The sequence below is a fragment of the Mesoplodon densirostris genome, chromosome 10, assembly GCF_025265405.1.
Source record: "Mesoplodon densirostris isolate mMesDen1 chromosome 10, mMesDen1 primary haplotype, whole genome shotgun sequence".
NCBI lineage: Eukaryota > Metazoa > Chordata > Mammalia > Artiodactyla > Ziphiidae > Mesoplodon > Mesoplodon densirostris.
This window is the reverse complement of record NC_082670.1, coordinates 13,212,885-13,240,840: the sequence shown is the minus strand read 5'-3', so window position 1 is coordinate 13,240,840 and position 27,956 is coordinate 13,212,885. Positions and strand designations below refer to the sequence as shown.

At 48.9% G+C, this 27,956-nt stretch overlaps 1 protein-coding gene across 2 annotated transcripts in view; it reads right to left on the bottom strand.

Moving 5' to 3' along the window:
- The window catches only part of GMPR (guanosine monophosphate reductase), a 43,253-nt gene extending 16,168 nt beyond the window's left edge, over nt 1–27,085 (bottom strand). The window contains exons 1-6 of one of the 2 annotated variants that reach the window (XM_060109814.1): nt 26,999–27,085; nt 20,257–20,376; nt 17,973–18,056; nt 14,096–14,269; nt 5,282–5,363; nt 1,095–1,201 (exon numbers count right to left, since the gene is read on the bottom strand). In XM_060109814.1, coding sequence (XP_059965797.1) covers nt 1,095–1,201; nt 5,282–5,363; nt 14,096–14,269; nt 17,973–18,056; nt 20,257–20,376; nt 26,999–27,085 — 654 coding nt within the window. The remainder of the gene's footprint in view (nt 1–1,094; nt 1,202–5,281; nt 5,364–14,095; nt 14,270–17,972; nt 18,057–20,256; nt 20,377–26,998) is intronic. The other variant, XM_060109815.1, reaches the window with a different exon arrangement.
- Between the last annotated feature and the right edge of the window lie 871 nt (nt 27,086–27,956).

Here is a 27,956-nt window from a genome sequence, read left to right as displayed (position 1 = left end):
TAATATGGGAGCTTGGCTTAGCACCTAGACAAGTGAAAAGGTCTGAAGATTTAATTTACTATATTCAATGTGAGTTCACTGTGACAGCACCACTAAAAACACACCACCACTTCAGAATTTATATATATATATTAAATATACATAATTATATATAATGTACGTGTACGTATCACCCACATAAGTGGAAGCCATAGCTATGTCCAAGTCCATCCAGTTATATCTGACATGTTCTGTCCTATTCTGAGCATCTCATCTAGAAGGGGAGAGACGTGGTAACTATGTGAATGATGGTCATGTTGATAAAGGTGGAGCAGGATAATAGATAAATTGAGGGTTAACTTGACATTCATTCAATCCTTGACATTTCGTGGCTGAGTACTGAGGTGCTGTACTTCCAGAAGCTTCATGATCACTGACTCTGCTTCTGCTCACCTACTTCCCATACGTCTCTCCGCCCACAGAAATCTAACTTCTGCCCCCAACATCCTACCCAATCTGCTCTCACCACGGTAACCGGTGACAGCATCTGACACCACTGTAGATGTGATTAGCGAAAATGAGGTCACCCTGGAGTAGGATGGGCCTCTAATCCAAAATGACGGACGTTCTTATAAAAAGGAGAAATTTGGACACAAAGGCAAACCGCACACAGGGAGGACGCCACATAAAAACTGGAGCTCTGGTGCCATAAGCCAAGGAACTACCAGAAGCTTGGGAGGCCTGGAACAGAGCCTTCCCTGGAGGCTTCATGGCCTGCTGACGCCTTAATCTTGGACTTCTGGCCTCCAGGATTGTGAGACAATATATTTCTCTTGTTTGAGCCACCCAGTCTGGGGTACTTTGTTACAGCAGCCCTAGCAAGCTAACACGTGGCCCTCTCATTTTCTCAAAGCTCCCCACGTATCCCCCCGTCATGGACCCACCACCTCGAGCTGAATCCATAGGGAGTAGGGTCGACTGTCACCAAATGCTGTGACCGTGTGCCTGGCTCACTCCCGAGCCCACAGGATGCCAACGAGGTGAAGGGCAGCCAGGGAGCAGGGGCCTTCCTCAGATGCTCCAGACCCTTCCACCAGCCCCACCTGGACACTTACCGAGATGATGTGCCCCTTCAGGCCGTGGGCCGAGTCTGCGCACTCAATCACAGCACTCAGCTGGGGGTAGCCCACTCCCGTCTTGGTGCGGGTGGTACACACGGAACCTGGATGGAGGAAGAGGGAGACCCCAGAGACAGATGGTTATGAACGAGCAGAACGGGATACAAAACGAGCCTCTATCTCCGTCACACAGCCCTGCCCCAATTTCCTGGGGGTGAACTTTCCACAGTGGCGGGAGGGGAGCCACGGGGCTGCCCCACAGCTCGATGGAGGTGGCCACCATCTGGCCTCTGATCCCTTCAGGGCCTCATCACCGTCATCTGCTATTGTCCAGGACATTCCACCCTACACCCTGTCACTATCACTCTCTTCTATGACATCAGCTCCCACTTACTGACCCTCCATCCTTAAACTCCATTCTTTCCCACCTTCCTTCACTTTCCACGCAACCACAAGGGACCTTCAGATGCCTCCCGTGACCTTGAGCCTCCCTGACCTTCAGCCTTTGTCAAATTACTAGCTTCTCTAAGCCTCGGTGCCTCGCTTGTAAAATGAAAATAAAAGCACTGACCTCATAGGGCTGTGAGGGAGATTAAATGACAAGAGGGATGAAAAACGCCCAGCCTTGCAATAAGCCCCTGAGAAAAGGGAGCCGGCGCTCCAGGCATTCCTGCAGCCCCCCTCTGACTCGGCTCTGTGCTCTCCACGCCCCAGCCTCCCGGTCCCCACCCTCTCGTGGTCCATCTCCCACCCAGTCCAGCCAGGACTCTGAGGTCAGCTTCCACTGCAGAACTCACACCAGCCACCTCGATGCTTTCATCCCCTAGACCTCTGCCCTCCCCAGTCAACTCCAGTCCTGGCCGACTGCCTGCAGAGTATTAGCCCAGGGAAGTCCACTCCGCGTCACGCCAAGGGCACGGGCCTCTCCAGCACAGGTCCCGTGCTCAAGTCTCCCCCTCCCTCCCAGCAGGCGAGCGCCTGCCCCGAGACCACCTGGATCGAGCTCCGGACTGTCTCCCCTGCCCTGCCCCCCCACTCCTCCCGCCCCTACTCAGCAGGCTCCAGCCACGCTGCCCTTTCAGTTCCTCCCACCTCGGGGATCCTCTGTACACGGTGTTCTCTCGGTGGAGCGCTCCCCTCTGCACCAACCCCCTGGTCCAGCCAACCCTTTCTCATCTTTCAGGCTTCATCTTAAATGTCACTGCCGCAGGGAAGTTGTTCATCACAGCCCTCATTTCAAAAACAGCATTTAAATCGTTATTTGCGTAAGAACCGAGGATCTGTTTTCTCTGCTGGAGGGTAAGCTCCATGGATATTCAGTGTGGTCAATCCAGCAACTGAGAACAGAGCCCTGAACATAATAAGGGCACTATAAATAGGCACAGAAAGAATGCGTGAACTCGAGAATGAATGAGTCACCCACGTCCCTGTCTCTAGGGCTTCACCACTCACTCACTCGGTCCCTCCTGCAGGTCTGGTGGTGTCGCCTATGGGGCGCCCTGGGGCCGGTGTAAAAGCTGGGCGTGAACTCCTCCCTCCCACCGGACCCTGGGGGCGAGGCTCCCCACCACCACCAGTGGCTTCTCAGCTTCCCACAGACCTCTCCCGGGGGAGGGGGGGTCTTTAGGGACAGGATTGGAGAACCACAGCTACACCCTGAGGCCTGGCTCCAGCAGGGAAACCAGGACTGGGGAGCCACCTTCTCCAGCATCCAGCTGCAGGGCAGAACCGCCTCTTTCTGTCTATCCTCACAACACTCACTACCTGGGCCACTCACTACCCTGGGGCCAATGACCTTCTCTCCTGACCAAGACACCCCTGACCCAGGCACACACTGTGCAAGGCACAACTGGAGCTGTATAACCTCTGGTTCTGGTTCAGAATTCGCTTTTCCCCTTTCCCACTCATCTGCCAGATCCTCAACGGAGGGCAGGGGCTCAGCTGCAGCGGCCTGGAGCTCTGTACAGGTGAGGGACAAGGTGTGGGAGTGGTCTTGATTAAGCCCCAGGTTGAAAGGAGAAACTGGGTACCAGCCCAGAGCAGGGGGTGGGGCGAGGGGTGCATTTTTAATGCTTTTTCCCAAGTGCCAGGAGTTGTTCCATAATGAACTTTTTTTAATGCTGTCATCTAGACAGTACCCAGTGTTTTTATGCTGAAGAATTCGTAAAACGTAAACATCCTCTCCAATAAATTTACAGAAGTGGCTCCAATACATCAGGCTCAGAGAAAGCCTCTGACTCCCTTCAGTCACGCCTGTTCTAAACAGACAGCCTGGGAGGCACACAGCGACAGTGGAAGGACAATAAATCTTCAAGGGAAAGAGACTGTGTATATAGAGGACGTTTGGGAAGGACACGAGGGCGGCTGAATGCTCAAGATTACATCAGGAGCTGCTCTGAGGGCCAAGAAGACCACTTACACACCTCACATCCTGTACAGCACCCACGCGTCACGATGGCAGCTAGGAGACACTCAATACGCTTGAGCAAATAGGTGACTGGTGCGTGCTCTGCTCTGGGGGAAAAGAGCCTTCCCGGTCTGTTATCAGCCTATTCGACTCTATCACAAGCCTCATCTATTACAGCCCATTCTAAGCGGGCAGAGCGCCCTGTAAGCAAGAACCGGGCTTTATCCTCTCTGACTTTTCAATAATGACAGACACCCAGTAAAGACCAAAGGGGCCTTTCCTCTTGCTCAGAAGGTTACAGATTGGGCTTTTAACATTGCCACTCACCTAAGCCAATCTTGAAAACCTCCCTGTGTGTTAAACGCTCGGGGCCTTTCACAAGCGTACAGGGCTCCCCCTCCCCAGGAGTCTCTTCATGTCCACCCCAGTTCCTCAAGGCTGACCACGGTGCCAGGTCACAATGCAACGATGCCTTCGGCGTCCCGGCAGTGCTTTCCCAAAGACTCTTCTCATATTGGTTTATTATTTGCTTCCTTTTTTGGTAGTGTCTTCTGGGTGGACGATACCTATAAAAAATCTTTGCTATTTTTTATTCCCAAATGAAAATGTGTATCTCAGGACTTCCCTGGCAGTCCAGTGGTTAGGGCTCCACACTTCCACTCCAGGGGGCCATGGCTTCAATCCCTGGTCAGGGAACTAAGATCCTGCATGCCGCACAGCACGGCCAAAAATAAATACATAAAATATGGGTTTCTTTCAAAAAAAAAAAAAGTGTATCTCGTTCTTTCCTTCTCTTCAGTTTTAGTGTTTGGTTAATAATGGATGTGCAAGGAGGAATTTTAAAACGTGACAATGAAGACATTAAAAATATGGAAGGGGCTTCCTTGGTGGTGCAGTGGTTGAGAGTCCGCCTGCCAATGCAGGGGACACAGGTTCGTGCCCCGCTCCGGGAGGATCCCACATGCCGTGGAGCGGCTGGGCCCGTGAGCCATGGCCGCTGGGCCTGCGCGTCCGGAGCCTGTGCTCCGCAACAGGAGAGGCCACAACAGTGAGAGGCCTGCGTACCGCAAAAAAAAAAAAAAAAAAAAAAAAAAAAAAAAAATATATATATATATATACATACATACATGGAAGCTCATGCTCCTGTCTGGCCAAAGGGGAAGGCCAGCATCAAGTGGCCCCAAGAGAAAATGGAACCGCCCAGTATAGGATAGAAAGCTTCCTCCTCGTTTCTCAGTTCAAAATGCCAATGGCAATCCTGGGAGAGAAGGCCCAGGAGGCTGCTGCAAAATCTGAGATGGATATGTACCAGGTGAGGAGCCAGAGATGATAACCACCTAAGCCACAGGTCAAGTTCAAATGTGACCTCACGGCTGCATGCCTATTTGCCATGTTTGGGGTCCCTCGAACATTCACATAGACTTGTCCCCATGGATTCTCCACCCTTCACCCTCCTCTTCAAGGTGAATGGGATCATTCATGAGACCTCATTCTTTTCTTCCACGTTAATGTTCTGAAACCAAGAGCTCATTCGAACCACATTCAAGTTCATTCAGAACTTCCCCAGAGGCATCAGAAGGCAGCTCAATGATATTTCTATTCAGGAGCCTCTTCTGATCAGAAGCTCAATGATACTTCCAAAAGAAGTGTGCTTTAAACTTGTGCATGGATCATTCATGGGGTACCTTCTGGGCATCTCTGGTCCCTCCAAGCCCCGATCCCAATTCTCCCCACCCCCCACCCACACAGCCCCTGCTGTGCTCCCAGCAAGGCTTACCTGGTCCAATGCCCACTTTGATTATATCTGCTCCTGAAAGAATAAGCTCTTCCACCATCTCTCCCGTCACCACGTTCCCTGCCTGGGACAGAAAGAATACAGCTTGAGATCATGAACTACTCCTGGTGGAACAAAGATAAGTGATGGAGGAGCCCCACGTAAAGAGAAAATGGGAGAAAACAATGGACCAATCCCTGAATAGACTTTCAGTCTGAAATCGGTGGGCTGGAGTATCCTCCAGGTTTCCTTTCTTCTCTGTTAACAAGAACACAGAACTGGACACCCGGGGCTACCTCTGCGTGAGCTGACGGCATGAGGAACTACAGAATTACATGACTTTAGAACTCCAAGAGACCTTAGGCTATCGCGGTCAGGGCTTGTTGAACCTATCAGTGATGGACAAAACAAAATCTTACAGAGAACCCAAATACGTAAAATAAGCAATGAAACACTCTCTCTGCTGATTAAAATCTTTATTGTTCACAGTCTGTAAAAGCCCTGAGGAACTTCTATGGAACCCAGGATTAGAGAACTACTGGTCATCTCACAGTTGGGAAAATACCTGGGTATCCCACTCTAGGGTCAGTGGTTCCCACCGAGATATGAAAGGGCAGACAAACCCAACAGCACTGGAACGTACATCATTTGCAGAACAACATGAAGCTGTGGTCCTAGTAAACACATAAGCCAGGAAGTGGCAGAATCTAAAAACCAGAAGGATGCATCTGGTTTGAAAATAGTATATGTTCTTTCACCGCAGGAGTCTGCGAACACAAAAATAGCCCTTTTTATTACAACCCACTGCCCTGTGGATCCTTCAGCTGGTACATAGGATACTTGGCAAGATGCCTGTTTAAATTTTCACAACTATACAAAGTCTTATTTTGAGAAATGCATCCCTAACTTGTGCGACTGATTCTTTGGCATTGAAGCCCCCAAGTGTCTTTTCGCTGAATTCTCCACCTAGACAAAGTGACTTTTAACTTTGTATAAAAGGATCTTGGAAAAGGACAGTGAGGAGGGCTCAAAGTTACTTTAATTCCAACAGCATCTGATAATGGAAAATGACAGACAGCCCAGAAAAAGGACGGGAACATATGAGAATATAGTACATGATAAAGATGGCCTTATATGTCATTGAGGGAAGAACAGTATTTCAATAGAGCTGGGGAAAGGCATCTTTTGGAAAAAGGTACAGATTATTACTCATACTTTTCACCAAAATAAGCTTCAAATGGATTAATGAGTTAAATTAAAAGTTGTCTCCCAGATTTAGAAGAAAACTTTGAATACTTGTAATAAGCATAAAACAAAATATATATATATATAAAGATAGATCCATCTATATGAAAATTAAAAACCTGTGTACATATAAATACACACACTCATACATATAATCAACAAAACTAATCAGCAACCTGATAGAGAAAAATATCTGCAATTATGACAAAGAGTCACTAACATTACAAGAGCTCTTCCAAAACTACAAGAAAAATGCCACCACCTCACAGAATAACTGCCAAAGGACACGAACAAACTAATGAAAGAAATAAAAGTGGCCAAAAACATAGGGAAAGTGTTCAACCTCACTAGTGATCAAATTTAAATGAAGATACCAGCGAGGTACCACTTTTCACTTAAATTATCAATGATTATAAAGACTAAACACTGAAGAGAAAACAGACACTCATTCTCTGCCGGTGGAGTGTCTACTCCAGAACAAGTTTTCCCAGAAAGCAATTTGTCCATGTAGGGAAATGCAAAAGTATGTATATCCTTTGATCCAATAACTTCCAGGATTTTCTCTCAAGGCAGTAATCACAAATAAGGTCAAAGATTTAACTACAAAGATGTATTATTTGTAACAGTGCAAACCTGCAAATATAGTCCCCGAAATGGGAATGGTTCGACAATCTATGACCCATCCATGTGATGTTTTCTTTTTTTAAAAATTTATTTATTTATTTATTTATTTATTTATGGCTGTGTTGGGTCTTCGTTTCTGGGCAAGGGCTTTCTCTAGTTGCGGCAAGCGGGGGCCACTCTTCATCGCAGAGCGCAGGCCTCTCACTATCGTGGCCTCTCTTGTTGCGGAGCACAGGCTCCAGACGCGCAGGCTCAGTTAATTGTGGCTCATGGGCCCAGTTGCTCCCCGGCATGTGGGATCTTCCCAGACCAGGGCTGGAACCCATGTCCCCTGCATTGGCAGGCAGATTCTCAACCACTGCGCCACCAGGGAAGCCCCATGTGATGTTTTCAAGATTGGTTTGATGCCATGGGAAAATGCTTTCAGTATAATGTTAGGGGAAACAAAGAAATAGTAAGATCTCAATTTTGTTAGACAAGCATAGGTGTAGATGAAAACATACACCAAAATGCTGACAAATTACGTCTAGGTAAAGGAATATTCTGACTGTTATTAATCATTCTTCTTTACAATTTCCTGGATTTGACAGTAGAAATTGCATCACTTCTATAATTAAATGTGATTTTTTTTAGGGTGTTTTTCCTTAAGCACAGGACCAGCATGAACTCTGAACCTCAAAAAGAACTTAGTAGGGGACTTCCCTGGTGGCTCAGAGGTTGAGAGTCCTCCTGCCAACGCAGGGAACACAGGTTCGAGCCCTGGCCCAGGAAGATCCCACGTGCCGCAGAGCAACTAAGCCCGTGCGCCACAACTACTGAGCCTGCGCTCTAGAGCCCGCGAGCCACAACTACTGAAGCCCGTGTACCTAGAGCCCGTGCTCCCCAACAAGAGAAGCCACTGCAATGAGAAGCCCACGCACTGCAACTAACAGTAGCCCCCACTCGCCGCAACTAGAGAAAGCCCGCGCGCAGCAACGAAGACCCAATGCAGCCAAAATAAATAAATAAATAAATAAATAAATTTTAAAAGAAAAAAAAGAACTTAGGAACCCAAGAAACAAGATGCCTTCATTCTTCCTCCCTGGTTGACTTGCTAAAAATTCAAAATATATTTTAAAAATAAAAATAAGTTAAAATAAAACACTTAAAAGAAGCTACTCTAAGCTCCCTACAAGGTTTCATTCTCATTGTGGATACCCCCCCGACCCAAACCTGATGCCTCCTACAAACCATTTGATTTTAAAAGGGCCTACTTTATACCAAATAAATTATTCAAATCAGCTCAGGATGAACATACCAGGTACAACCATATGAGGTCAAATGCTGGAGAGGGTGTGGAAAAAAGGGAACACTCTTGCACTGCTGGTGGGAATGTGAATTAGTACAGCCACTATGGAGAACAGTAGGGAGGTTCCTTAAAAAACTACAAATAGAACCACCATATGACCCAGCAATCCCACTACTGGGCATATACCCTGAGAAAACCATAATGCACAAAGAGTCATGTACCAAAATGTTCATAGCAGCCCTATTTACAATAGCCCGGAGATGGAAACAACCTAAGTGTCCATCATCAGATGAATGGATAAAGAAGATGTGGCACATATATACAATGGAATATTACTCAGCCATAAAAAGAAACGAAATTGAGCTATTTGTAATGAGGTGGATAGACCTAGAGTCTGTCATACAGAGTGAAGTAAGTCAGAAAGAGAAAGACAAATACCGTATGCTAACACATATATATGGAATTTAAGAAGAAAAAAATGTCATGAAGAACCTAGGGGTAAGACAGGAATAAAGATACAGACCTACTAGAGAATGGACTTGAGGATATGGGGAGGGGGAAGGGTAAGCTGTGACAAAGCGAGAGAGAGGCATGGACATATATATACTACCAAACGTAAGGTAGATAGCTAGTGGGAAGCAGCCGCAGAGCACAGGGAGATCAGCTCGGTGCTTTGTGACCGCCTGGAAGGGTGGGATAGGGAGGGTGGGAGGGAGATGGAAGAGGGAGGGGATATGGGAACATATGTATAACTGATTCATTTTGTTATAAAGCAGAAACTAACACACCATTGTTAAGCAATTATACTCCAATAAAGATGTAAAAGAAAAGAAAGAGCCCAGAAGCTCCCCCAGGTGTCCCCGTGTCCCCTGAACTGCCTGCGGGATCCTGAACCAGTGGTCAGACGCAGTCACGGCAGAGGGGGCTGAGCATGGAAAAACCCAGAGTGATTACAAAAGGCTTCCAGCCTGAGGACCACACAACAAGAATGCAGATGACCAGGAGAGGATGGTGAGTGTCCACTTGCAGGAACAAAATCTGTCCAAGTTTGAAACCAAGAAATAAGGGCAAAAATAAGGGCAGAAAGGAAAAGACAAATTCAGAAATGAGAGGGGCCAGGGGAGCGCCGCCGGGCTCCGGGGAAAGCCCAGCCCGTGGCCCAGGCAGCCTGCGGGCTCAGGGTGGGGGAAGCTGGCAGGGAGTGATTAGCAAGGAGTCCGCTTATCTTGGCTGAAGCAGCTCCTGTGGGCAGCGGATACCAGAGGCCCAGAACGTGACCTCACGCGGCAGCAGACCCGGCTCAGTCATGACCGGGCAGCCAGGACAAAACAGAAGCTACAGACCCTCAGCTGGGCCCCAAAGCAGGCAAGTAGAGATTTCCGCTAGGCAACCCCTCTTCCTGGGGAGGCCAAGCACTGTCCAGGCGCCCCTCTGGCTCATCCATGTCCAAGACAGGTATGAGGGTCCAGGGAAAAGGCATAAAAAGGGACAAAACCTTTCAAGTACTTCTGTAGCATTTTTAAAAGTCCTCTGGGCGAGAACCAGCCCCAAGTCCTCCAGCTTTCCTTTAGACCCAGACATCTATGGCAAAATAAGTTCAGAAAGCCCTGGGGTTGAATGATGGCCCTCCCACTCGCCATGAAAGTTTAAGAAAATAGCTTCAACTTTGAGTCTGCATATATCCTGCTATAAAGCGGGACTGATGAGACCCACCCATCGTTGTCACTGTAAGGTTTATAAAGAAAGTTCGATATCCAGCTCCAGAACTTTTTCATCACCCTAAACTGAAATTTCATACCCATGAAACAATAACTTCTCTACCCACTTTCTACCAGCTCCTCTGAGGCCTTCTGCCAAGAAAAATCCTTCCTACAGAATGATCTAAGGCAGAGGTCAGCAGGCTGGATCTGGCCTGGGGGCCAACACCTGATAGAAGGTGCTGGAACATTAATGCCAGAGCCTTCTCCCATGCCCACAAAGGTGTCCCTTTACCTACCCATGCAACCAGGGACTAGGAGACGCTATCAGGGCAATAACTGCCTTGCATGGCACAAGAAACTGAGTTTACTGTATGACTCTCAAAAACAAACATCGGCTGAATCTCTGAGGCCTGTCATAGCTTCTGCCGCAGTTTCAGTTCACACCAGGTCCAGAAAGAGGGTGAAAACAAAATCCAGGTAACTCGGCCTGAGAGGGCCCTTGTGCTTCAAGGAGGTATGTTCAGCTGCCCATGGCCGACACCTGTGAGGAACACTGAAGAGCGTCCGCCTCTTGGGAAGAGGCACAAAGCAGGCAGGGCCTCCACAGGGCTCAGAACCTTGTCTGACCATGACAGCTGGAGAAAGAACCCAGGCAGGTGCCTGAGCCGCTGGCCACACATGGAAATGCCAAGGGCGTGCCAGTGGCTAGCTGCGGGTCGGCCAATGGTGGCTGGCTTGACATTCCCCAGGGAAGCAGAGCTAGTCTCATCTGAACAGATCAGGTGTCACGGGCCTACGTCCTCAGGACCAGATCAGAAAGAGCCGCCAGGGACTTCCCTGGCAGTCCAGTGTTTAAGATTTCGCCTTCCAATGCAGGGGGTGTGGGTTCGATATCTGGTCGGGGAACTAAGATCCCACAGGCCTTGGGGCCAAAAAACCAAAACATAAAAACAGAAGCAATATTGTAACAAATTCAATAAGGACTTTAAAAATGGTCCACATCAAAAAAAAATCTTTAAAAAAAAAAAAAAATAGAGCAAGCCACCAGCACAAAGGCACTTCCCAGACCCAACGTAGGGACCTCTGCATCCCAATGAGCCTGAGCTGGCAGGTGGCCTGGCTGCAGCATGGTATAAAGGAGAGATGCCAGGCCCTGGGGACAGGCGCTGAACCCCAGGCCCACCTCTCACTGGCTGCGTGACCCTCAAAACTTTCTCGACCCAAGATGAATTTCCCATCAATTAAAGTACAACAGGTGCCTTTATCTTACACAAGGACAAATTATTTTTTTTTTTTTTTTTTTTTTTTTTTTTTTTTTTTTTTTGCTGTACGCAGGCCTCTCACTGCTGTGGCCCCTCCCGCTGCGGAGCACAGGCTCCGGACACACAGGCTCCGCGGCCATGGCTCGCGGGCCCAGCCGCTCCGCGGCACGTGGGATCCTCCGGGATCGGGGCACGAACCCGTGTCCCCTGCATCGGCAGGCGGACTCTCAACCACTGCGCCACCAGGGAGGCCCAAGGACAAATTATTATTAAAAGAGAAGTGCCTGGTCCACGCTAGTGCCTTTTTTCCACAGTACCTGGAACACACCCAAGAACACATCATTCCCTTTCCTCTCTGAAGGCCACCAGGCGAAGGCCCAGAGGACTTGTCACACTCTTCTCACACCCAGCATCTTCACAGGACCCTTTTCTGCCAATGACATTTTCTAAACATCCCCGCTTCCCCCCTCTAGACCTGTGGCAGTGCTTGCCTTAGGTGAAAGACAAGAAAAAAGGGTCCACGTAAATCCAGAATGTGCTGGGCACCAGAAGCAAAAAGGCCTCGCCCCTGATGCAGACACCCAGGAATCGCCAGCCTCTACCATGAGCTGCGCTTCTGTTCACTGCGGTGTAACCGTCACAGTAGCACTCAGCACCCGTGTTATATACCTTTCAGTTTCCAAACACGACAAATGCATCCTCCCAATGCCTCCCAGAGCCATGAGAGAAATTACCTTCCTAAAAACCAAGGACATACGAGTACCGGGGGTTTCCAAGTGAATCACAGACCTCAGGGCTCAGTGCAGGCAAAGCATGGCTGAGGAATAAACACCTACCTCGCCGAAGCCTCGTGCTCATCGCTGGGGAAACCAACACGAACAACAAGAACACATTCCCTGGGCAGCCGGCAGGCACTGCAGAGGCACCTGCCATTGGTGGCTGCCCGGGGGTCCTTGGGAACTCTGCGTCAATCTCCCCCTCCCTGCCTCACTCCCCACACCCCAGCAACCCCCAGGCCCTGCACTGGCCACGATGCCCTTTCCCTGCCCCGCCAGTCCACACCCTTCCTGCACCGCCCGCCTCCCCGGGGCCTAGTGGAAGGAGGGAGCTTCATCACTGAAGTTAACAAGGACAGAGCATGTTAACAGGTCTCCAGAGCCTGGACTTTGAACTCTGACCAACCTGACCTCAAATCCCAGCTCCGCCGCTCAACATGGCTATGAGCTTGTGAAAATCCCACGGTCAAAGAATCAGGAATTAGGATTCCTCATCTGTGGTAAACGTGGGACAACAGTTCCTACTCTTGACAGAGATGTTGTAAAGAAGAGAAAGAACAAAGGTAAGCCTCCTGAAACACGGGTATTCAGCAAACGGTGCTCCTATTATCAAAAACACGACCACGTTGGCAGCACCGTTATAGGTGGGGGGTGAAATGAATCTTGCTGTTTCCCACCCAACTCAGACATGGTACAGCTGGTTGACCTTGGGACAATTCTTCATGCTTTCTTCTCACATGACTGGAGAGCATAAAAATACTTTAAAATTTTTGGAAATCCTTAACAGATGATTCAACTCCATCAGCAGAAATACTAATTCCTGTCTCCCAACTTCCTTAAAATGATGAAATGTGAGGAGAAATTAAATTCAAAATTTGTAAAAGGAAGACACGGAGAACAGACTTGCGGTTGCCCGGGGGGCGGGGAGGGGGAATTGGGGAGGGATGGACTGGGAGTTTGGGATGAGCAGATGCAAACTTGATATACAGAATGGATAAACAACAAGATCCTACTGTAGAGCACAGGGAACTATACTCAATATCCTGTGGTAAACCATAATGGAAAATATGAAAAAGAGTATATGTATATATATAACTGAATCACTTTGCTGTACAGCAGAAATTAATACATTGTAAATCAACTATACTTCAATAAAACAAATTTAAGAAAGAAAAGAGAAAACTGGGTTCAAAAAAATTTGTAGAAGGAGAGTTAGGTAAATTATCTAGGGGTCAATCAATAATTGCCATGTTAATTAAGACTAGTGAAGACACACAATTACAATATAGATTTTCCAAAAGCCCAAATGTAACCCTAAAGCTTCTAGTTCATTTTTCTGTAAATCTGTTTCCCAGCAATAAGAGATATACATTCTAACTAGCGAAGGTGTTAAAAATTAGGAAAATACCCCCCAAAAGGCAGGAAAAGTCAAAAATAAAGACGTTAGATAAAACAAGACACCAACTGATTTGCAAATAATTGTTGACTATTCTGAAGTGTTCACATTGTGGATTTCAACTCTTACAGCAGAGTTTTCTGCTGGAGAGGAGACTGGGTCAGAGATGACATAAATATGTTAAACAGAAAGCCAGGTACGTTTTCATTTTTAAAAATATACCCTTTGTTAAGCAGTGACACAGACCTTGGTTTAATGGTCTCACATGGTAAGAAACATTGGTGATATTTAACAGAGACAAAGAGCCAACACCTTATGGCGTTGATCTGGATTTTACGTATTTTTTTTCAGAGCAGAGCCAGTTTTCAGGTCGTTACAGCTGCCTCCTCTCCTTTTCCTGCTGATTCTCAACTAGTCTGCTAAGAAGAAGGCACCAAAACCTACGAAGAGAACACAGCTCCCCGGACACCCCACACACGTCTTTCTCTGCTTCCCCATCCAGAGGAGGTCGTCCCACCATACCTACCATAATGGTGTGTTCTGGAAACCTGGCCCGGACGAGCTTCACGAATTCCACAAAATGTTCCGAGTATCCATTGGCCACATCCAGGCAAATAAACTTAACCTGCGGCACGGCTTCCAGAATGCTGCTCATCTTTTCCAGATCATTCTTCCCACTGCCCGAACTCACGGCTATATGCTGCACCAAACAAACCAAAAGGCGTAAGACACGAACAGTAACCCTGCCTCCATCCACGCGCCTGCTCTGGGCACAGCACCATGACCCTCTGAGGTTCACCCTGATCAAACAGACACACAGTGGACCGGCTCAAGAAACATGCAGCAGCAAAAGTAAACGAGATTCACTTCTTCAGCTACCTAAACTGACTCTGCCGTCTTTTCCACCATTAAACTGCACACATCCTGAGCCCTGGACCTCAGCCACAGAATCTCGTGCCTGGCTCTTGTTTCATTTCCTCAAGCTCTCCACGTGGAACTCGGAACCGTGGAGCTGCTGGTGCAAATCCTCCTCCAGGAGGAGAGGAGAGGTAAAGGGAGCCAGGGTGGCTGGTCTGCTCAGGTTCCTCATGCCAAAGCTGTGGCCATCACTCTGAGCATCTCGCTGAAGCGGCAGGAAGGAGGGAAAGATGTCTAAAACACCTCTGATAAAACTCCTTCCTGGGCTTCCCTGGTGGCGCAGTGGTTGAGAGTCTGCCTGGCGATGCAGGGGACTCAGGTTCGTGCCCCGGTCCGGGAGGATCCCACGTGCCGCGGAGCGGCTGGGCCCGTGAGCCATGGCCGCTGAGCCTGCACGTCTAGAGCGTGTGCTCCACAACGGGAGAGGCCACAACAGTGAGAGGCCCGCGTACTGCAAAAAAAAAAAAAAAAAAAAAAGCAAAACTCCTTCCTGTTTTCCTTTTCACTCCCAATGCAACATTATCACCACATGCAAATCGTAACCTGCACGGGTTGCTGCAAGTCTCAGCGTCTCCATTCTAGAGGCAAAATGTCCCAAAGTGCGAGAATGAACGAGCCCCGAAAGGATCCTCCCCATCTGCACTGGGACGTGCTTACACCTGAAGCCAGCACAGTCTCCTCCGTGACACCCTCTCCCCCAAGCTCCTCAGCACTGGCGCTCTCCAACCCACCCTGCTGCTCCGCTCAAAATCTGCTCTTTGGATTTCAGTAATTTATGCCTCAACAAAACTAACCCATGGGATTGTGGCCAGAGACGGCATCTCACCTTTCACGAGATATTTATATTCTATAAATTTATATAATGTTTATATCCTAATTCATATCTCTAAACTATAAGCCACAGACGAGGGACATATCTTAAAATCCTTTGTTATTCCCCCCAAATCACAACAATGTAGCTACAACTCAGATACTGAATGTAAGCGGACTGGTAATGTGATACATATTCACTCCAATTTTCACTCTTTCTGTTTACGGTCTGACCTGTGCCCCAAATGCACACATTCTTTCCCTCCCACTGAGTTCTGCTACCATTTTTATTTTCTCCTTCATTTCTGTTAAAGTTTAGCAGGTGAAACTCAAGATTGGTTAGTTTCTCTCAGCGCCACAGAGTTTGTACCCTGTTCCCTTTTTAATGAGCTCTAATTTGGTGGGAGTGGGGAAGTGAAATGAGGACACTTGGTAATGAAAAAGCCAAGGTTCTGATGAATAATGCACTGCTGGAAACTCATGCTCCCCAAACTTCATCCAGAGAAGAGGGGAAGAAGGTGAAACAGAGATAATCCATTAGAATAAAATACGGCAAAAAGGGAGGACCCACTATTGAGCCAGAACTATTTGATCTCTGAAACCACCTTCTCCCCAATCAAAATCCACACATAGTCAAGGCACAGGAAAAAAAAAAAGAAGCCAGTGTAACTTCAAAAGCAGTACAATATGAAGTCATTTTCCAATCACAGATGATCTCACCATGTAGAAAAGCATCTAAATGCAGAGATTCCTCTATGGCACTGACGTAGAACCATTGAAGTGTGCCAGGATCAAAGTCTGTTGTGTTCTATTGGGATTTTTGTTATCTGCAAACTGCTTTTTTTTTTCAGTAACAGTGTTACTGAGATATAGTCAAAAACAATTCACCTTTGAAAGTGCACAATTCAATGGTTTTAGTATTTTTGGAGTTGTGCAACCGTCACCACAATGAATTTTAGAACATTTCATCACCCCAAAAGAAATTCCCACACCCTTTAGCCCTCACCCTCAAACCTCTCATCCCACAGCCTTAGGCAACCACTAATCTACTTTCTGTCTCTGTCTCTACAGGTTTGCTCATTCTGGACATTTCATGTAAACATAATCATGTACACAGCCTTTTGTGTCTGGCTTTTTCACTTGGTAAAATGTTTAAGATTCATCCATGTTGTAGCATGAATCAATATTTCATTCGCTTTCACTGATGAATATTTCATTGTATGGATATACCAGATTTTGTTTATTCATTCATCAGTTGATGGACATTTGGGTTGCTTCCACCTTTTGGCTATCACGAATGATGCTACTGTGAACATTTGTGTACAAGGTTTTGTGTGAACATATAGTTCTATATCTGTTGGGTCTATACTAGGAACAGAATTGCTAAGTAATATGGGAACTCTTATGTTGAACCTTCTGAGGAACTGCCAAACTGTTTTCCAAAGCAGCTGCACCATTTTACATTCCCACCAGCAATGTAGGAGAATTCCAATTTCTCCACATCCACGCCAACACTTTTTATTATCTGTCTTTTTTTTTTTTTTTGCGGTACACGGGCCTCTCACTGTTGTGGCCTCTCCCGTTGCGGAGCACAGGCTCCGGACGCGCAGGCTCAGCGGCCATGGCTCACGGGCCCAGCCGCTCCACGGCATGTGGGATCCTCCCGGACCGGGGCACGAACCCGTGTCCCCTGCATCGGCAGGCGGACTCTCAACCACTGCGCCACCAGGGAAGCCCTTATCTGTCTTTTTGATTAAAGCCATCCTGGAGGGCATACTGTTTATTCCACTCCATTATATTCAGCTCCAATTATAACAACTTGCTATAATTAGGTATCTTTTCTGGTCAAAAGGCACGTTTAGAATGGACCCGTTCCCCAGAAGGAAACACTGCCAGGTCCTCTGCAAGTTCTCATGATAGAACGCTTCATTTCTCAAGGGAAAAAAGATATTCCTTGCAGGTAAATCCTAATGTTTTTGTTTTTTTCTTGTGGTACGCGGGCCTCTCACTGTTGTGGCCTCTCCTGTTGCGGAGGACAGGCTCCGGACGCGCAGGCTCAGCGGCCATGGCTCACGAGCCTAGCCGCTCCACGGCACGTGGGACCCTCCCGGACCGGGGCACGAACCCGTGTCCCCTGCATCGGCAGGCGGACTCTCAACCACTGTGCCACCAGGGAAGCCCAATCCTAATGTTTTTAAAAAAGAACACAGTACAGGCTTCCTTGGCAAATTCCTGGCAATGATCAACGGCTGGGGGACCACTATTGCCTTCCCCCAGTTTCTCCTTAGGACTCTGTGTGTCTATCTGCTGCCAATTCAAATCCTTTTGACAACCCTAAAGATTTCCTTCCGAGTAGCATGGACATATATACACTACCTAATGTGAAATAGATAGCTAGTGGCCACATAGCACAGAGAGATCAGCTTGGTGCTTTGTGAGCACCTAGAGGGGTGGAATAGGGAGGGTGGGAGGGAGACGCAAGAGGGAGGGGATATGGGGATATATGTGTATGTATAGCTGATTCACTTTTTATACAGCAGAAACTAACACACCATTGTAAAGCAATTATACCCCAATAAAGATGATAAAAATAAATAAATAAAACGAAAATGGAAAAAAAAAAGATTTTATTCCCCCTGCAACAAATGTAATTTATAACCAGGGTGGAGTCATACCTGCAGGCATTCTGGGTGATTAGCGGCAAAGAGCTTCCAGTCATCCAGGGCGTAATGCTTGTGAATTGCTGTAAGCATGGAGTGCTAGGAAATAAAACAGCACCATTAGGACGAGAAGTCAAGGGAGTTCCACTCCCCCTTCCTCCATATGGCGAGGGTGATCCACCAGTACAAAAGCATCCAGTGTTCCAGCCCCTTCAGGCTTGATTTGCTTTGAATGTGCTTCTAGGAGGCCCAAACCGATCAAAGTGTAACTAGGGAAATCACAAAACCGTGTTTTCCACTCTAATCTGATCAGACAACACAGCATTCAAGATTTAGGAGGCAATGCCAGGAGGCAGGGGGGTGGAATAAGGGAGAATTCTCAGAGCCCTGGGCAGCCCCCACTTGACTGAGGCCAAGAGCAGCACAGAGGGCTGGTCCCCTGCCCCTGCAGGGCAGCCTGAAGGCAAAGTTATGCTTAGTCAACCCAAAAGAACCTCAACTTCTACCTGAAAGCTTTTCTTTGGGTTCACAATCTAAACATCTCCTGCTAAAAGCTAAACCCATCAGGCAGTTGGTATTCTTGAGGGAGGGAAGTGCATAAATCATAATCCTAAGTCTATGACTATCAACCCAGCAAGCGTTTACTGAACACCTACTTTATGCAAGCGCTTTGCATACATTATTTCATGTGCTTCTCAGAACTTTGTATAGCAATAGTAGTTTCGTGGGCAGCGATGGGGCTTAAGAAACTTAAGTTTAAGAAATTTAACAATCGTTTGGCCAAAAAGGGGCGAAGGCCAGAATCGAACTCGAATCTGAATGCAGAACCCAGGCTCCTCCTCCTGTATCAGGGCCTCGCTCCTAACTTCTCTCAGTCCCCTCTCCTAAAATTCTACGACTTAATGCAAGACGCTAACTCAGTGGATCTTAGCAATGGAAGATTCGTAGGACCCGCACATGATTAGCTATTTCAGTGCATACTGTCTCATTCATGGGGCGTCTTTCCTGTGCAAGTGGGAAGAGCACAGCAAGTTCTCCGTTCTTCATGGACTAGTAATCTGATATGTGAATTCATCAGGGCTATTTATTGCCCCCTGATTCCATGCATTTTTACGCAAACACATAATTCATTAGTAGCAACGGCTGATCACAGCAGAGGGAGGAAAAGATAGGGAGCAAAAAATACAAATTCCTTTTGCAATTAATTTATTAGCCTCTGGCCCAAAGCTCGTTGGGGGCTAAGGGCGGACAGACTAGGCAACTGATCCTGGACTCAGACAGACCACCCCCCCACTCTATTTTGTGACTTCGTAATTTGTTTGAAAATCTCCCTTCTAATCACGGGCTAATAACGAATCCCAGCACCTCCTGAGGTTAGACATGCTGTCCACAGCAAGAAGCTCTTTCAACTAATTGGATTTATCTTTTCACTTGGCAGGCATTAGCTACAGAAATAGATGCACATACTCTGTGCATCAGAAGCAGACATTTCACATCTATGATGAATAAGTGCACCAAACCTCGGACACAAATGCAGACACAGATGTGTGAGATGAAGATTTTGCCCACAAACAACTTTGTTTTTATTTTTCTAAAGCCAGGGCACTAGCTACTCCCTTTACAGGCAATAAGACAGCAGCTGGTTCAAGGGACCCTGAGCTTGTACCAGTACCTGTCGGTGTAAGCTGGGAGACGAATCCCTCATTCTGGAGTCAGTCTGGGTTTGAAATCTTGGCTCGGTGACTACCTACCTAAATGCCTTGAGCCAAGCGACCTCTCCTCCCTTTCTCTGCCTCGGTTTCATTATCTGTGTAAGGAACCCACCTGTGTGAGCTGTGACCACATCATACACGTTACAATCAGTGCTTGGCACCTAAGTTTTCTCCATAATGATGTAATAAATGCTACAGAACAGACGAAGAGGTTCTGTCTTCATCTTAAAGGTGCCGTCACTCTTCTATTAATATAACCTCATCAAACTGTATAATATGGCACAATGTCCAACTTCTTTTTGTGTCTCTAATTTCCAAAAGGATCACGAGCATTTTCAAGACAGAAATGGATGCAGATCTAGACCATCTCCCTGAAGGCAGAGTCCAGACTCCATCCACCTTCTGATGGGAGAGAGAAAAAGAAGTGCCTGTAGCAACAATCAGACTCAGAACCGAAGAGTTCGGCCACAGCGAATGACCTGAAGTGTCTCACTTTTCTCTTCTTCCCTGTGTCTGAGCAAGTCCAGGGTGGGCTACTGACCACCTGTCCAGGGTGCTTCTCAGAGGGAAAAAGCCCACCGTCCTACCTGTGACATCACCACTGCCATCTCAAACGTCCCCACGGTGTCCATGTTGGCCACAATGATGGGAATCCCCGAGTAGGTCTGCTTTGAGTTCCGAAATGTGAAGCTTCGCTCAAGATCCACCTATTGCAAAAGGGAAAAGAAGTCCTTGGCTCTTTATGTGATTTGGGTAGAACTTCTAGAGTTTGGAGCAAGTGGAAAGGACACAAAGGAAGTGTATGTCCCTCGGTCCCTGGATTCTCTTAGGGGTTGGGCCAGGGGTTCCAAAGACCGGTGAGTCCCTGACGAAATGGAGGCATGGGTTGTTATCCAGGTGCAAAAACTGAACCGGGGTCCTTACAACCCTCAAGCACCAGTACAAAGCACTGCACGTTCTGCCATCAAGCCCAGCCTCCAAGTCAAAAGCTCCCCGCTTCAACAGCCTCTCCCACCCCCCTGCCACCTCTGGCCCCAGCCTGGTTCATCCTAGCCCGAAACACCCACATACAAGTCACCTTTCCCCACTTCCAAGCACTGGAGGGACAGTTCCCCTTCTGGGAAAATCCACTCCACTCTTCCCTGCCAGCCAAGGCCCTCCCTTTAATTCTCACCTTCCGAGAGAACCAGGCAATCCAAATTCACCCTGCAGTCAGCTGCAACCCATAACTCCCTTAGCCCTTCAACCTTCACAGCTATTTTGTAACTATCAGTATCTTTCAAAGAGCCAGGAGGAAGGACATTGTAGCCATGTCTGTGCACATAACCACTTGTTCCTTTGACTTGCAAAGAGCTCCAATTCTACCGTAACTCCAACCTCAGGGTATTTATGACTAACTCAAGCGACAGGGAATCCAGAACGAGAGCTAGGCCAGGAAGGTGGGCTCAGCAAAAGCAGTGGGTAGGGCCAGGCGCTGGCCAAGAGCTAGCAGAATCGAAATCACTTCTTCGACCCAGGGCAGACCCCGGGCCTGTACGCGCACAGAGGCAGTGCTCATCCTTCCCCTGCTCTGCTCTTATCCCAAGCCCCCCACCCCACCCCCCGGCAGGCTCCACTTCCCAGGCTGGTTTCTGGCTGGGTTTGGGCAATGGGGTCACTGGTGGCACATGGGAAGACAGTGGGGGAGATGGTCCTGGGTGTAGTCAGGGTAGTTCTCCCAGACCCCCTCTGCCTTGGCCTGCATGGTCTTGGTTCCAGCTCACAGAGTGATCCCAGGCCTTGGGATCCTCCCCTTGGGGAGTGGGCTGTCTGCTGCCAATCTCTGGGGTCCCTCAGTATTCCATCCGGCGTCTCAGCTGTGTCCCAATGCCTTGTATTAAATTTCCTGTTTTAAATATTCAGCGATGTTCGTTTCCTCAGCAGGACCCTGAGGGATACAGCCCCTCCCGGAAAGGGGCACTTCCCCGAGGAGAACTGGCAGGACAAACACAGGTGTAAATCTTAAGCTTCTGCAAGAATTTGGACCTACATTAATCCTGGCTGACTGAGGACAGCGGCAGTAATCATTTCCTACCAGTATTTATCTAGAGGCTTCTTCTATTTTTTCACTGGAGGTGACTTTCACCTTGCCATCAACATGTCAAAACACCAGGGGGCACCTCAGGTCCTTTTCACACCTCGCGCTCCCCCACCACAGAAGGCTTCCTGGGCTAACGAGGTCATAAATGTGGCGGAGCTGGCCTTAAACAGCAATCAGTGAGGGCAGATGAGATACTGTCACTGAGGGAGCACTTGTGGAAGGCAGCTCATCCCTTTCCCCACTTCCTTCACTACCATCCTTGATTCTACTTCAGTGAAGCAAGTTCGATCTGCATCCTGAAAGATAACTGAAGGCATCTATTAATTGCACCCTTCTGGGCTGCTAATGGCCTGCTGACATTTTGGCTTTACAGGCTTAAAACAATCGGAATTCCTTGGTCTCAAATTACTTATACTCCTTCCAAGAAGCGTGGGGAGAGCTGCTACGCTCTGCACCCAGCTGAGCTCACAGTGGGTTTTTCTTGGCACTCCAAAACAGTTCTCCATGGAAAAGGTCAGCCTTGGCAATGAACTCTTCCCCTCATTTCTACTCTCCTGCGTACGGCAGAGTCTATGCGATCCTTAATTCTAGGAACGAGAAATAAAATACCTTCCCCGACCTTATCCACACAGACAGAAGGACACAGACACACACACACCCGAGACGACCAGTTGTTCACGGAGAGAAATATTTTAAATATTCTAGCCACCAGAAACAAAACTTGGCACTTAATCTGCCACAGCTGGTCCACGCACCAAATATAGCACCTCCAAACTCTCTCTCTGCTAAGCCTGGTTTGAAAGGGCACAGAAAGTAATAAGCCACCCCTCCCCGGCCTCAATAATGCATGTTTCTGCTGTTCTTTAAACACACCTTCGTCATAATCCTGCAGTCCAACATTTGGGGGCCCCACAATACAAATAGAGGCCCACCTGCCATGTTTCTAAACATCTCAACGCTATGAGCAACGTGTAAGAAGCTGCTACACAAATTTTGCTGTATCCTCCTACCTTTACAACACAATTTCATTAATGACCTGGAAAGCACCAGAACATGGTGCCATGGGAGCCATCCCTGGCCCCGTCTCTTCCCACGCACATCCTTCTGGGCACACACGGACACCCCAGTCTGCACACTAAGCTCCACGCACACACGTCCATCCCCACAAACAGCGGTCACCTGGCCACTCTCTGAGGTTAGAGGCGAGCATATCAGCAGCAAGGCTGGCCCTTGGGAAACACACCTGGGGAAGAGGCCCCCCCGTGCAGGCCTTGGAATCAGCTCGAAATCATTTGGGCAGGAAATCCAGGATCCTGAGTATCTGGAACGTGGCCTAGAGGGAAAGGCCCAGCCCTCAGCTCTGCCCAGTGAGGAGGGGACAGGGGAGCAGAAGTGGAGCCCGGGGCAGGGGCCTCTTTTCCCTAAATCTATGGCTGGTGCTGATTAAAGCAATTCTCTTATTAGATTATTATCTGTCTCACCTGTAGACTGCAAGTTGAAGCCTAGGGGCAATGCCTTTCACCTCTGTGGTCCTAGTGGCTCAAAAAGGGTGGAATAAATTAATGTCTGGCTAAGGGGTAAGGATGAGATTGTTTTGGCCCCCAGTCTTTCAGGGCAATGCGTGGTAGGCCCCAGCCCGGCCCTCTGAACATGCTTGGTCCCCTGGAAGTTTCACCATCAGGTGTCAGGATTCAGAGATGCGCATGCAGCCACACACTACCAGAGAACCACGGGGTTCCACAAATGCAAAGGCTCCGGTGGCCAGTCTGTGTGCACATCAGAATCACGGTGGGATGACTCCCAAAATACACATGCTCAGGCCACCCCAAACTTAATAAATCAGAACCTCTGTGTTGGAGACCATGTGTGTATTTTGGAGCGTCTCCCCATGTGAGTCTGATGCATGAAGAGCAAGCCTCATCAAACCCTCCAACGTTACAGAGCAAAATCCACAGAAGCTGTTATGGTTTGAACTGTCTCCCCAAAAAGGTATTGAAATACCAACCATCAGTACCTGTGCATGTGACCTTACTTGGAGATAGGGTCTTTGTGGATAATCAAGGTAAGATGAGGTCATTAGGGTGGGCCCCATTCCAGTATGACTGGTGCTCTTATAAAAAGGGGAAATTTGGACAGAGACACACAGAAAGGGAGAATGCTAATTCAAGAGGAAGGCAGAGATCAAAATGATGCATCTACAAGCCAAGGAACACCAAGGTTATGTGTAAACAACCCGAAGGCAGGAGAGAGGCTTGGAAGATTCTTCTCCCTCACAGCCCTCAGAAGGAACTGCGAGACAATAAATTTCTCTTGTGTAAGTCACTCAGTCTGCAGTACTTTGTTACCGCAGCCCCAGGAATCTAATACAGGGCCCCGGTAATAAAATAACTAGCTCAGAGCTTGGAAGAACCCAGGCCTCCTTTCTCCCAGCCGATATTCTCTCTACTCTGCCATGGTCTCATTCCCCTGGGGCCAGCCTGCTGTCCACTGAAGCTGGACCAGAACTCACAAGAACCGGTCCACTTGTCACTGGACTACTGGTGAACAAACGACTACGGAGTCTTAAGGAGACTGATAGCTCGTCAGGTCATGTCTTCTCTGTCCCAGGACAAGTAAGTGGCCAATTTTCCACTGCAAATTCCTCCACTGTCTGACTTCCAAAGTTATGGTAGTGTTAAGTTTGCCGTTTTTAAAACAATCTTCCTAGCTTAAGGACTAGGGTGGGACACTGGAACAGGAAATGGGTCCTGAGGAAGAAAATGCTCAGGGAGTCAAGAGATGATGTCACCTCCCCAGTGTGTCAAAGAAAGACAAAGTTCTTGCCCAATTGACAACCATGTCACTTCCTCTGAAAAGATGACCCAAATGCTCCCACATAGACCTGTGGCCCTTTATTCTTGTGGCCCAAAGCCTTGTGAAGACATGAGCATGGGCAATGGATGGACAGTGAGGATGACTGCCTATCTGTTACAACCACAGGAAGGCAACCTGGGCCATCTCCACCTGTAGCCTTTGCCTCTGGGAGTTGACCTCAAATTCATTTTATGTGGCACTTGTGGAAATGCCCTTGCAGAAGCACTTAACTTCCGAGGGGAAGGGCACTCTGCCTTTCTCTCCATTTCCTGCTCACCGCCTGATGATCCAGCAGCAGGCGCACCTCTTGGCAAAACTGCTGCAGTGATAAATCTTGTCAGTTGTCATAACTCTCCCTTCCCAGCCAGACTCTGCTTTCACAGGGTATGCTTTCTCTCCCGGCTCCAGTGTTTTCTCTCCTGGCACCACTCAGATCTGCTCTCTGGTTAGGCTCAAAGTCCGGTCATTTACCATTTAGTTTCAAATTTACACTCAGGTATCCTTCTGCCTGGGGGCATACATTTAGGATTCTATCTGGTCGTACAACGCAAACGTATATCTGCTTACATGAAATTTCAGGCATCCACAAGCAAACTGCGAAAACCTTGAGAGGGGATTAGAGGTCCACCTAGATCCCTCAACATCACTGAAGCAGGCAGCCAGGTGATACCGGGTGGCCAGCATGCAGCTAAACCATGACGAGAACCAAATGGAAAGGCAACGCCAGCTAACTCAGGTTTCCAGGCAGGAAACTGGCAAACGTGGGAATATGAAAACACTTCTCAAGGACACAGAGCTCTCACTGCTATGTGTACATGTAGACTGCAAGGTGTCATGGGAAGCTGGGACATTATCACTTTCAATCAGCCCAAATTATGAAACCAAATGATGCATGACAACGCCACACGATTCCCTGGGAAACAGTAATTCATTTTATTACATAAATCCTGAGTTTTACCTTCACAAGAGGTTTCCTGCTTCAGAAAATACACATAATATATCCTTGTTTTAAACATATAACTTTTCTTAAAATAAGTTTCTCTCTACTAAGTGAATTGTGAATATTTAGACTATTGAGGCCAACAAATTACTAGTCTGCCCAGAATCCCCACATCTCATCTTGGCCTGGACTCAGGTACCAGCTACTGCTTAGACTTCAGGAGGAGACCAAAGCCTGCCATCCCAGCTGTTTACTGTTCTTCTAAGGGTCTGCCCCGCTCTTTAGCACCCGGAAGGACACAATAGAGGACAGGAACAGAGTTGAGCAATCCAGGGGGATAAGGGTTAATCATTCCTCGCCTCTTCCAGTCCTGGCTCCAGCTGCCAACCCTCCTGCTTGAGAAGGTGAGTTGGGAGGGCCTGGTCATTGGCTAAAGCAGCAGCAGGCTTCCTTAATTCAAACAAGCCCTCAGCTGGCAGCACCAGGCACTGCAGTTAGGAGTCAGGCGGGGGCACCGGCAGGCAGCCCAGGGCCTCGCAAGGGGATTTATTTATGGTCCTGGGAGCAGGACGGATGGAGCAGTACGCTGGCTCAGCCTCCTGCTGTTTACTTCTCCAGCCCCCGCTTCCAGACCCAGCAGTCTCCTCCCCTTCGGCTCCAGCTCTCAGCCCGCCACGCAAAGCCACAGTCACCGGGATACACGACTCCGGGGGACTCTGCCTTTGTGTGCAACTAGTTTAGCCTTCACAGCTTGACCTTCCTCCTGCCCCCCTCCCTGGCTATGTCCAGTCTGGTCTCCACCTGTTCCTCAGGCTTTGCTCTCATTAAGGCAGGGCCAGCAAAAACGCCTTCACCCCTACTCCCGCACCCCAGTGCTCCCAGCTTCCCAAACGCTGGGCTGGACTGAAGCGGTCCAGTAAGTGGGTGCCATCAGGCACAGGTCTGCAGCCCCACTCCCAGAAATCCACTGAAACGCAGAAAGTAAACCCTAAACTTTTGCCCCGGCGTTTCCCTGTTTTGCAGACGTTTTTTAAAAATTCCATTGCTGGACCTGTTACTAAAGCAGCCAGAGTTCCCCGCACTGAGAGACACTGCCCCCCAAATCTCCTCTCCCTTTATACTTCGTCTCTGCTCTGTGTACCACCCCACTCCCCCGCCATCCTCTCTAAGTCACTTGGCCCCTTGGTCTCCGCTCCTCTGGGGTCTAGTTCTATTGTGTGCTTCCCCTCGCCCACCCGACCGGACGGATTTAGAATTTTAGGCCGGAGTCGGACCCCTTAAAGACACCTCCAGTCCTGGCAGGGAACCAGCTGCCCTTCCCCCCTCTACAGTGGTGAGGAGGGCAAAGGGGTCAGCGTCCCATCCATCTCCAGACACACAGAAAAGCTGGCAAAGGCTGGCACATCCCAGCGCCTTGCACCCACCTACCCCGCGCCACCCGAGCAAAAGATCTCACCTCGGCTCGGCTCTTGAGGCTGCTTCGCTTGGGTCGGAGCAGGACATCCTTGAAGTCCAGCTTGAGATCGGCATCTATGCGGGGCATGGCGCCGGCGGCGCGCTCGGGCCGGCGCGGCGAGAGCCCGCAGCTCCTCCCTGCGGCACGGGCTGGGGGGCGGGAGCAGCCGGGGCTTGCGGGGGACTGGGGAAAGGGGAATGGGCGGCGGGAACGCGGGGCTTGCTGCGCCGCGGCGGGTGCTCGGCCGGGCGCGCACAACGAGCCCTTAAGGCCTGCGGACACCTGCAGCCGCGCTCGGCCCGCCCCCGCGCTCTGGAGGCTCCGCCCCGGCCCCGCTCCCCACCCCCCGCCGCCTGCCCCCCGCGGCCGGGGCCCAGGGGACGGGGGAGGGGGAGAATCGACGAGTTGGGGACAGACCAGACGCATGCTAGGAAACCCGCTTGTGTGACATTTTTAACCACCGCCCGCCCCTGTTGACGGCCTTGCTCATCGCGATGACCGAAGTGGCGGGGATTGGGGAGGAGGCGGAATGCACACCGTCTTGTCTGTCACCGACGTCCCCTATAGGGAGACTAGGCATGTGACCGCCTTACCCGAGGAAAAGTCCTCCCCTTGAAAGGCTTCCCTTCTCCTTTCTCTAATTTCAAGCCCCGTGCGCCCATCAGGTGCTGAGTCACACCTCTCACGTGCCAAAAACTAAGAAATCCCTGGGAAGTTGGATCGAATTAGGAAAAGAGAGTGGGGTGGGCAGGTTAATCTATTTAGCAGCAGTGGGCTTGTTGAGGCAACTTTTGAATTCCCCTTGGATTTCAGGGGTTGCTTGGTTTGCATAAAAGCGTGATGGCTGTAGTCAGCGCAGATCCTGGGATTCGAGGGACCTGAGCCCCTCTCAGAGTTATGGGTGATGTCAGTTTACTTTTTTTTTTTTGCGGTACGCGGGCCTCTCACTGTTGTGGCC